Source organism: Alligator sinensis, unplaced genomic scaffold, assembly GCF_000455745.1.
Source record: "Alligator sinensis unplaced genomic scaffold, ASM45574v1 scaffold268_1, whole genome shotgun sequence".
Lineage (NCBI taxonomy): Eukaryota > Metazoa > Chordata > Crocodylia > Alligatoridae > Alligator > Alligator sinensis.
The window spans coordinates 4,637,190-4,648,318 of NW_005841853.1; the positions used below are offsets into that span (position 1 = coordinate 4,637,190).

The 11,129-nt window shown below is 40.3% G+C and overlaps 1 protein-coding gene across 5 annotated transcripts in view; it reads left to right on the forward strand.

Annotated features, from left to right (window-relative positions):
* The window catches only part of MKLN1 (muskelin 1), a 122,785-nt gene that overhangs the window by 72,354 nt on the left and 39,302 nt on the right, over positions 1–11,129 (forward strand). For all 5 annotated transcript variants that reach the window (XM_025213263.1, XM_025213265.1, XM_025213273.1 and 2 more), the window contains 2 exons: positions 1,113–1,334; positions 3,641–3,770. In XM_025213263.1, the coding sequence (XP_025069048.1) occupies positions 1,113–1,334; positions 3,641–3,770 (352 nt within the window). The remainder of the gene's footprint in view (positions 1–1,112; positions 1,335–3,640; positions 3,771–11,129) is intronic.

Below are 11,129 nucleotides of genomic sequence, written 5' to 3' on the forward strand. Positions count from 1 at the left end.
GACAATAATCCTGGCATACAGTTTTGTTTAAAAAGGAGAACGAATAAAATCCACACGGGAGATACTGTCAGAAAGGAGAAATTATTCAGTGCTAGCCTTGGTACTCTTATCCATTTCCCCTGAAAATGTCACCCCCTCAGGACTTCATTATATACAAAATGTCCTTTTCAGTTCATCCACCAAACTGCAACCCTCCCAGTAACTTGCAGTACACATTTGTTTTTCATCAACGTATACACTAGTTTTTGCTAAGTAGCCACGTAATCTTACTTCAGAAAGACCACCTGCCTTTCCCTGCGTCTCACTCCTCCCTGCTGCTTTGTAATTTCCTTGGTGGTTGCTTCATGACCAGAATAAGCTCCTGGACATAGAAGACCACAGTACCTTATTTGTACTGTTGGGCACCTCTTGCGTGCTGTAAATTAGCTGCTTGAATTTTTCAGACTTCAGGGATTATCTGTAGCTATTTCAAATATAGATTGCAGTAGTATCTAGAAGCCTTAACCAGGTCATGTCCCATTCTGTTGTAGAAATAATAGGGATGAGACCGGCAAACAGATGAAGGGTTGAACATGGGGCAACAAATCTTGCTTTGCAATAGAATAGCTGTGCATGCGGTTCTTAGCTAATCGGCAGTAATCTCGATTCCCTTACTTAGCCGTTGTCAAATGGCAGCATTCCTCCTCCAGCACGTAAAGGGTTGTTGCCAACACAAGAGTAAGCAAAGAAACCATTGACATTACTTTTTCTTGCTTTTACCAAATTACTCCAACCCCATTGAGTATTTTGAATTGGCTAAAGCATGGCCTGGGGTTGGCCCTGTTCTCTTATGAAAATGGAGCAACTAAAGATGTCAAGCACTGGTGTCACTTCACGCGGGCATCCAATCCAGCTGTAAAGTTGGGGACTATAGCTTCAGGGGCCTGCCTCTGACCAGTGGAGGAAAGCTGCTTTCTCCTTCTCCACTTTCTGTAGATTAGAGATGGAAAAGATGTGCTGTTTAACTGGATGCCTCCTTGAGTTAAGGGTCTCTTACTGACTGATATTCAGTCTTAATATATTCATAATGAAAATGCCTCCTAATTCAATGATGCATCTCTTGCTTCTTACAGATGTGTATGGATTCTGAAAAACACATGATCTACACATTTGGTGGTCGAATTTTGACGTGTAATGGGAGCGTAGACGACAGCAGAGCCAGCGAACCCCAGTTCAGTGGATTGTTTGCTTTTGACTGTCAGTGTCAGACATGGAAACTTCTCAGAGAGGATTCCTGTAACGCTGGCCCGGAGGACATCCAGTCCAGGATAGGACACTGTATGTTATTCCATTCGGTAAGCGTGCCCTTAACATTTAAAGAGAAATAAGATACAAGTCAGCTGTGCTCATTTATACACTGACGCACTCTAGAAGAATTGCGGCATTAAATCATGCATTTCGGCTATATTTTTTTATTGATTTAAGTTCACCTTGTTGTTCTTTTTTTTTCCAGTTGTTGGTAGTGAAACTGTTTATGGTGGTATGCTGTACTGTTAAACAGCTATTGTAAGGTACCCCTATTGGGGTGAGATGCTGGACATCAGTCTACTCTAGTCTGAAGAAGTTTTTACCGACCCCAACCCCAAACCAAAAATTCATTTTCATACTGTGCCCTGTTTCAGTGGTGTATACTACTAATATGGCAAGTTACTAAGATGGTTAACTGTAGTAGTTAACATATTTGCAAACATATCAAGTGAATAAGAGCCTCATTTTCAGAGTTAGTCAGGAACCAACAACTACCATTGTTGTTTAGCAGCTTCAAGTAATAAGCAGTGCTGGAAAATTTGGCCTATTCACTTGAATGTAATCCCATTGTTTTTGAAAATCCGGCCTTGGTTATGAATTACCGAGCACTTTAAAAAAACAAAACAATTTGTTCAGAACAAAAATGTTCAGCTGTAGCTTTATTGAAGAAGAGGTTCAATCCATGAAATATGGGTAGCCCAGAATGGTTGGTGTGGCATATCTGTTCTGCACTAGCTTCCCACCTGGGCACACATGCCATACAGAGTGCCTTTGTGTAGGTTAGGTTATTCTTTGGAAGCAGCATGGAGAAGTACTTGCAGTGCAAAATAAGTAGGCTCCCATAGGGAATTAAAGTGTAAGAGTACTTCTGCACTAAATCAATGGCCTTGCCACTCTGTAATTGCATGCCCCTGCTCTTGACAAGTCCTAAGTTTGGTGAAAATATGAACTTCAGGTTTTAAATGGATTGCTTTATACCAGTGGTTCTTAACCATTTTAGATTCAAGGCACCCCTTGGAACATGTCAGCTCTTTGTTTTCACTTGTGCTTTTTAACTACAGAAAAGTAATAGAGCAGTTCTGCTGTTGCAAAGCCCTCAAAAGACCACAACAACTCAGAATGGTTTTGACACTATAGATTCCTGTTTGAAATCCCTGGGTTTATCTTGTGAATTGTGTGTAGGTGTGGCACACATAACGGTGCTAATATTGTGCGGCACCCTTAAAAGGGTCTCATGGCAGCCCAGGGTGCGCTGGCATCCTGGGTGAGAGCATATGTATGCTTTATACCTATTACCCGGTCTCGGGTTTAACACGCAGACTGCAAAACCACAGTCAAACTAATGCTGCCGACTGGAAATGGATAACTAATTGTTAAACCCAAGTGTTTGATTATGGTTTTATTTTGATCCCTTAGGAATTGCTTTAGTAAAATGCTCTTTAGCTGGTATTTGTAAAGCTTTTCAAAGATTTTTTTCTTTGTTGGGTTTTTTTGTTTTTTGTTTTTGTTTTAATTGTGCACCGAGTCCCAGAAAGTATTGCTAGGTAACGCTCACAAAACATCCGCATCAGTACCTGAACACTTACGTACTTAAGTAAGTGCTCACATTCCTAATGTTAAATGTAAAATCATGTTTTCACAAATGCATCCTGGAAATTTTAAGCTCTTTGCTGCTTAAATTATATAGAAAGAAGTAGAAACAATCTGCCTACTCAAGGATTTTCCACTGGGGAACTTGAAAGAAATAACTTAACTGGCTACTTGGCTAGTCATTTGTGTCGTCTTCTGTAATGAATACACTTGTATTTGGATTATTTGTCTTCTGATCTAGTTCTTGTTTTGGGTGCTTTAGTGAAGTTATCTTGTTTGTGACTTCAGCTGTTTACCTTGAAAATGCTCGTTGCAAGCCCAGAATTGACTTTGTTGTTTAACTAGTTCATAATACTTAAATATGGGAAAGTTTTACTGGATTGCTCACTAAAGTAATGCAAAGTATCCAAAACATTGTGTGTATGCAACCTTTAAGTTAAAAAAATTATTAGTCCTCTAGGTCTGCAAGTATATCATTCTTAAGAACAAATTCTCCACCAAATTAAACTTATACTGTGGATCTTTAGGCAGGAATCAGAAATATCATAAGTTCAGTTTAATTCTGTTTTGTACATAACCAAACCTCAGAATAGACAAACTGATCTAAATTCTCTCTCTTAGAAATGTCCTGAACTTACTGCTAATTTCGCTGATTCATTGATGTTTTGTTTCTGCAAATTTTCACTGAAAGCCATTTAGTTAAAGTGTTGCTTTCTTAACGGTACAAAAGTCATGCAGTTTTTTTTTTTCCTTTCCTCTTTAGAAAAATCGCTGTTTATATGTATTTGGCGGCCAGAGATCGAAGACTTACTTGAACGATTTCTTCAGTTATGATGTAGACAGCGACCATGTAGACATCATATCAGATGGCACTAAGAAGGATTCTGGGATGGGTAAGAATTAATTCATACATCTTTTTTTTTCCTTCTCTCTTTCTCTTTCTCCCCGTCCTTTCTTTTTTTCCTGTGGATTAAATGAAAGTATGTTTCAGTAGATAAGACCCCTGGCACCGGCTGTGCTGCTATTGGAGCACAGTGGCTCATTAGAAATAATGGCATCCCAAATGAAGCTTGCACTCTGCCTGTTCTGTATTCATTAATGAGATAAATGGCTGACTTGGTTCTCTAGGGGTTGTTGAACATCTTTCACTAGCACTATTTTATATGAACCACAACTTATATTAGATTTTGCTGCTTACAAGAGTTTTGGTGTCCTTGCCACTCTGTGACTTGCATTTGAAGCTTACAAAGGAGAGAATAGGCAGTTTTGAGCTGGTCCCGGGAATGAATGGGAAGCAGTGGAGTTGTCCAAGCATCAAACGGTGATTTGATAGTTTTCTTCCTACTGAAAGGCAGGTGCTGGATACATTAGGATGTGGAGGAGGCTCCAGCAAGGAACTTGTAATCACCAATGCAGAAGGAAGTAAAGACTTGTTTCAGGATTTCTGCAGAAGCAAAATTGAGGCAATGACTTTTATGTAAAATTACATGTTAAACTTGAAGTAATTGCCATTCTTGGGACCTATCCAGTGCCTGTTGGTGATAGAAAAGCTACCAAGTCCAGTGGGAATTTTGCATTAGTCCCATTCATCCTTATTAGTATCTCTTACTGAGACTTCATGTTAAGCTGTCAGCATTCCTCCTGCCTTTCATTCTGGCAGAGAAATCCAGCAGTTCAGGGTATGATTGAATGCACCATGTGGCTTTATACAGCATCACGCAGCACTGGTTAAAAGACCCATTCTGAAACTACAAAAACGCCATGTTGACAGGTGCCTTTGAAAATACCAACAAGTGGTCTTAGCACAACCATAACGAAATGATTACAATGTATCTTACTGTAGCTTCACACTTTTTCCTGCAGAGTGTAATTATAAAGCTGAGGGCATGTAATTTCCCTTTTCTCAAAGAGGGAAATTTTTTGCATATGTGTCATATGTTACAAATAATAGAAACAGTTTTATCTTCCTTGCTGGGAAAGAGGGACCGTAATTTCCTAGTTAATTTGCCATTCAGTTATCAAGTACCTTATCACTTTCAGTCCTCTGTGGTCCTGCACTGTACCACTTCATGCAATTTCTTAAGTATATTTATTTCATATGTACATTATTCATTTTGTCATATCTTTCTTTCTTACCAATCTTAAAACAAGTCACTGATGTTTAAAATACAGCTTTCCTTCTTGATTTTGATTTTTAGGCCAAACTTTTAGAGACATTATTTTAGGTGTTCCCACTGTGTTTGTGGCTAGGTCTATATTGATAGTCAGAAGTTGCTGTTTGTTCATCGTTTTTAAGTTTAAATCTTCCAGGTAAAGGATAAAAGTTAATTATACATTTCCCCCAAAATCAAGTACTTCCGATTTCCCCTGTGGAAAAGCCAGTTGTATTATGTTCACAGACTTATTTATTGCGGTACTCCCATGGAGTCTGGATAAAAAAAAAAAGACTTGTCCAAAGAAAATAGTATCCCTTTTATTGGCTGGCTAACACGCTCCTGTCTGGTTACTGAGAACTGCAAGTCTAAAGCCAAACACTTGAATATGACGTTGGGGGCGCATGGGTCTTTGATTTCAAATGCAGAGTAAGCAGGCTGGTTTTATGACAGAGAGGATGCTGAGCCACACTTCTCCGGGCAACGGGATTAAACATATGTTACAATTAAACAAATGAGAGCGTGAGGACTACCCCCTTTCTTTTCTCCTTCCTTTATCCCTCTTAATGCTGAATAGATTACTTGTATAAATGACTATTAGAAATCGTTCATCCACTTTATGGTTCTCATGCGCCCCAGAGAGTAAATAAACAGCGTAGAACATTTCCCTTGTTTGTGAAAGGAAATGGTAAAATTTATTAGTTTTTGCAAGAACAGAACAGAAGCCTGTTGTGTTCAAAACCACAAAAGCTGTCAAAGTTACTTTCGGTCAAAGAAAGCAAGTCTTGAGTTGGACTCCTTTTGGGACTGTTTTGTAACGGGGCACTGTTTTGATAAAAATTATTTTGCAAGTGATTAGTTACCATGTTGTAGATGATATTAAGGGGTGGGGGGGGGTGGGGAATCAGGTTTTTGGTGCCTGTTTTAAAAATTCATTTCTTTAAGGTGCTGTGTTTTCATTTTGCTCCCGGTGTGCATTTGTAGGATCAAATCCAAAAGTCTCAGTTCAGCGCTCATTTTAGCCCAGTGTACTTGGACACCTTTTTTACTTGAAATAGTCATAAAAAAGCGTGCGCATGTGGGGGGAGGTGAGGGTAGAGATGGAGTTCAAAATCTGGTTATTAAGTTTCAATTGAAGTCCTGTTCTATTTAGGATAACCGAGCGATCTTTGAAATGTGGCAGAGCAGTTAAACGTGGACGTATTTATGTGCTGAGAACAACTTTGAAAGAATTTGCTTTCAGCACTCTTATTTGCTCTGTGCAGATGATGGATTTATAACGTCTGTTGTTCAGCACCTTCAGCATCTGGGTTCGATGATCCTTGAAATCCCATTTCCTGTGTTCAGCCGATGTAGAAGATATAGGCAGGCCTGGCAGCATTCGCTGTTAAGGCTGCTCATTGCTTCTCCGACCTGGTTTTCTCAGTTGTTTATAAACTTTACTGAATTTAAACAGTTGCAATGATGTTTTCTCCACCAGGTGTCTAAGTTGGGCTGAATTTTATTTTGGCAAAATTTCTGTCCAAATATTTCAGAGGAACATTTTTCCCTATGGGGAAATTTTGTTTGTTGGGATTTAAACAAAAATCTGGCATCTTTTTTTTTTTTCTCTGAGAAGCACTACTGCACCTATAGTTTAGAGCAAGGACCTTGACACATGAATATTGTATATTAGGGATGTGCCTTTTGCCATTCCCAAGAAAAGCTTTGCCATTCCTGAGTAAGTTTGACTAATGTGCTGCCTTTGAAAAATTAGTTATCACCTGCTTAGTGGAGGCTCCACCAGTTTGAAGAGTCCATCCTAAATGAAGCATGATTGATGCCTAGCAGAGGGGATGAGCATGTTTTCTCCGGCCCAGCAGAAACGAGACTGGACCTTCTCTGCGATGGCTTCTCCCGGTGGAGTGGAGTTTAGCTCCCTACTTCTGCTTCTAGGGCCCATTTCTCCTCCCATGCTTATGATCTTCCTGCTGCTGGCATCAAGACCCAGGAGGAGGAAGCAGTCTGATTCAGATCAAACAGAAATGGGACCCGAGTACTGGGGGAGCAGGGAAAAAGTTGATTGTGACAAATATTTGAGACCTCAGTATTTGAAATGGTTGCATTTGTTTGAGAGGTAGAGGTTGGAAGCTGAGACTTGAGGAGCCAGTAAGGCAAGTGAGGAAGGGATTTAGATTCTTTATGGTTTGGTCTAGAGGGAGGTTTAATGAGGAGAAGGAAATGGGAAACATTGGGAACAAAGGACAGAAGGGGCAGGGCCCTGGGGACTGGGTGAGCAAGGAGAATGGGATGAGATGTGGGAAGAGGCAAAGATTTAGACTGTCAAACTGAAGAGAATGAGGCTGGGATGAAGAAACCTGCCTGGGACAGGAGGAAAATATTAGGTTCAAGCTTTAGGGGGTGAGAATAGGTAGAAATCTGTGCCTACTAGAACAGGGTTTCTCAACCCATGGGTTGCAACCCAAAAGTGGGTAGGAAGAATATACAAAAGGGTCGTGAACATCCTTTAATATTGGATTCTCCTTTAAAGGAGAAAAACATGGGAAACCATGGGTTTTTCCTTGCAGGAGGGCAGACTTCCAGCCTGCAAGGGGATGCTTGGGGTCCCCCGTGGCCCACCCACCCCCTGCCTCCCACACTGGGGAGCTGGAGGCAGGGGGCAGGAAGTTGGGAGTGAGGGGCACCAGCAGGGCCAAGGGGCTGTTTTCTACTTAAACTATTTACTGGGTCGGAACTGGCCATTAATGTTTACAAATGGGTCCTGATACAAAAAGGGTTATGAGAACCACTGTACAAGAATGCACTTTCCGCTAGCAAGTTTGCACTGTACCTAACAGCATCTATTGAAAGACGGTAGATCCAGTGTTTTTCTGCAGATCAAGTAATCTCCGTTGTTAAATGAAAAGATGTGGGTGGTATTTTTTTTTCTGTCAGATTGAGTAGGACCGTGGTTCTTAAACTGTGGTGTGCAGCTTTCGTGGCCATGGCAAGTAGTTGATTGATTGTATTCGGCACCACCACCATCAAATAAAAGTTTTGGTATGGGGCATGCATCTGTCTGGATCTTGCCTGCAGTGTGGACTCATGATCCAAGTGCTGCTCCTTGCCCCATCCCACCCCCTCAAGGACACACAGGGAAAAATATATATTTTTAACATCAGTTATCCCATTGTATTAAGTCATTTTCACCTCAGTAAACTACCAGTAAAACGTAATACATCTCTTGTCAGCTCTGGATACAAATTCACATACTCAGCTGCACATTATCAACCAGAATTCACAGACTTTGCAGAGTAGGGTGGATAAAAATAGATTTAAAAAAAAAAAATATAGATGACAAATAAAAAATACAATAAAATAAAAAATCTGATTTAAATTTAAAAAATCCAATTTATCCACTCTATATATAGAGAGAGTGGATAAATTGGATTTTTAAAATTTAAATCAGATTTTTTATTTTATTGTATTTTTTACAAGCTTGCTTTTATTTATTTATTTATTTATTTATCAAATTCAAAAATACATATGCTTGTTTTGTTAAAATAATTGTATATTTGTTGTTGCAGACAAATATTTAAAATCTCTAAGCTTCCTGTTGTAGTTGAATAAAACAATTTAAAGATCAGCATTCAGTTTTCTGATGTAGCTGCAAAATTAATCTGAAAATATCAAAATAGATCATTGATTTAAAATGTATAGGGTATACCTTCTAAAAATGAATCTCCAGGTTGCAAAGACTATGTATAATAAGGTTATTCCAAACACCAAGAATGCACTTTTCGTAGAAAGCATGGATTAAATCAAGGCTTCCTGACCATTGATTTAAATCATTATTTAAATCTATTTGATTTAAATCAAATTCACCCTGCTGCACAGACTCCCCAACTTATTATACAGTACAGAAAGTTCAGGTTTTGGGGGGTATTTTTTTTTAAGTTGGTCACGGGCATTTCACCACAGATGTTCGTGTGTGGGTTTGATGCCTTTTGGATAAGAGTGTCTGGGTCTGAATAAGTGCTCTCTATAGCAGCACAAGGAGTCACATAAGTATGAAGTGAGGCTGTAGCCCGGTATAAATTCTGGTTTCTTGAGAGCTTCTAGACTTTTTTTTTTTTTAAACAGAAATTGGCAAAGAACTTAATCTTCCTTTTTGGTTTGTACACTTCCAAGAAGAGAGAACTCCTCTGCCATTCCCCTTATAGTGGCATGAGGCACCTTGTGCTAACAGTCATGCTTTGTGACAAATACTCTGCTTTGAGTTGTAAAGTTTGCTGCTCCTCCGTACAGTTGGACAAAGATGTCTTTGCTGCTTTGGAGAAAACCATGTCCTGGATGGATGCAGGTCCTCAAAGAGATGGACTGAGAGAGGGAATCCAGAGATGCTTGCCTCAAATTTATATTGGCTATAACAGTGCCTCTGGGTTGATTCTGACCTCGAAGAGAAGCAACCAGACTGAAATCAAAGAAATTGTCAGCAGTTGCTCTAGCAGACCGCGTGATCCAGAGTCTGAAAGAAAAATCTATTAAAGATGCAAATAAAACTTGGCGTGAGTGGCTTCAGCATTGATAATTCTGCAGGTTACTTAGTACAGGAAACAGGCCTGGTTGTCTCAGCTCTAATGCAAAAGTCTGGCACCTGTCTCCGATATCAAACAGCAACGTTCATAAATGGAGCAAAATCACAGTTGCAAGGATGATGCAAGACCATCCCTCCAAATGCCATCTCCTTCTGACAAAACTTAAAACTTTGTACAGTTCCCAAACTGGGGCTTTTGGGGCAGTCAGTTGGTATGGGGCCTGGCAGTAAAGTCTTGCTGCTGCCCTTGGTTGTGATCCCAGCACCAGCGGCCAAGGTTTTGAGGCTCTGAATTGCATCTCAGCAAAAGAAATGGAGGTGACATTTGCATTAGAAGTGATGACTACCGCCAGCAGGGACACATCACCATTTGAGGAAGAATGCAACTCATTGTTTTCTGCCAACCTCCTTATTCTCAGGGGCATGTAGTAGAGGTACAAATCTCCTAGCCTCAGAGTGCTTCTATTCTGAGCAGGGAAGGGGTCAGGTCAAATGTATCCCATAGCCTGTTCATGAGTATTACTGATGCAGCATGGCTAAGGAAATGTAACTTGGAGCAGGGCCTACCTACAACAAGAGGAGGTCCTGTTTCTCCAACACAGGGCGCCTTGGGGTCCTTTCAGGGGTGCTGCAGTATGTCACACAATGTTAGTTTCTAGATGGCTCGGACCCGAGTTTGCAACATTTAGTAATATTCTTCATCCATTTTTTGGCGTTCCCACAGCAGATAGACTGTATGTGCCTGGTTAAGTACCATGGACAGAGACTGCCTAGAGAAGTCCAGGAAAGCTTTTATACAGAACAAGAAGACATCAAGCAGGAAAACTCACCGTAGAAGTTCTTGGTATGAACAGCCTAACACAGCCTGCTCCCCTGCAGGTTATGGTTCTGAAAGGCTTCTACTACTTGAAGTATCTAACATCATATCATTTCATTTAGTTACCTTAGTCTACCTCATGGTCTATATGCAGTTGTGTTTCCTCAAAGAAACCTGTGCCTGCTTCAGACTTCAAAGTGTTCATCTTGAAACTCATAGGATCTAATTATTCAGTTTGTCTGATTAGTTACTTTTGGCTATAACTGGCCATCCCAAAGGCCAGGCCATTTGATACCCTGTGTTTTGTTACATCAGCAGCTGGCCAGCATACCTCTCCCACCCAACCATCAAGGTTCGTTTCATTTAGAGTTCAAACAGTATGCTAATCCAGTTTCTGAGAACTGCAAATAGCAATGTGGAGTAACTGATTGACTTTCATTAATCAATGTACTGTGTTTTGGGACGGAGTGCCACAGGAGATGTTTGCAACTGCTATCTTGTTCCACTCCTACATTGGTTTCCATACTGACATGTAATAGGGTCATGAATTGTAACTCTTCAGTAACTGATTGTTCGAGATGGTGACAGCTTAGATTCCATGACCCACCTTTCATTAACATCAAGGAGTGAACGAACAAAGAGAGGTTTTTGGCCTTTGCCCTTCAGACCCCTGGATGGGAGCCCAGGGTATATTATCTACGTGTAG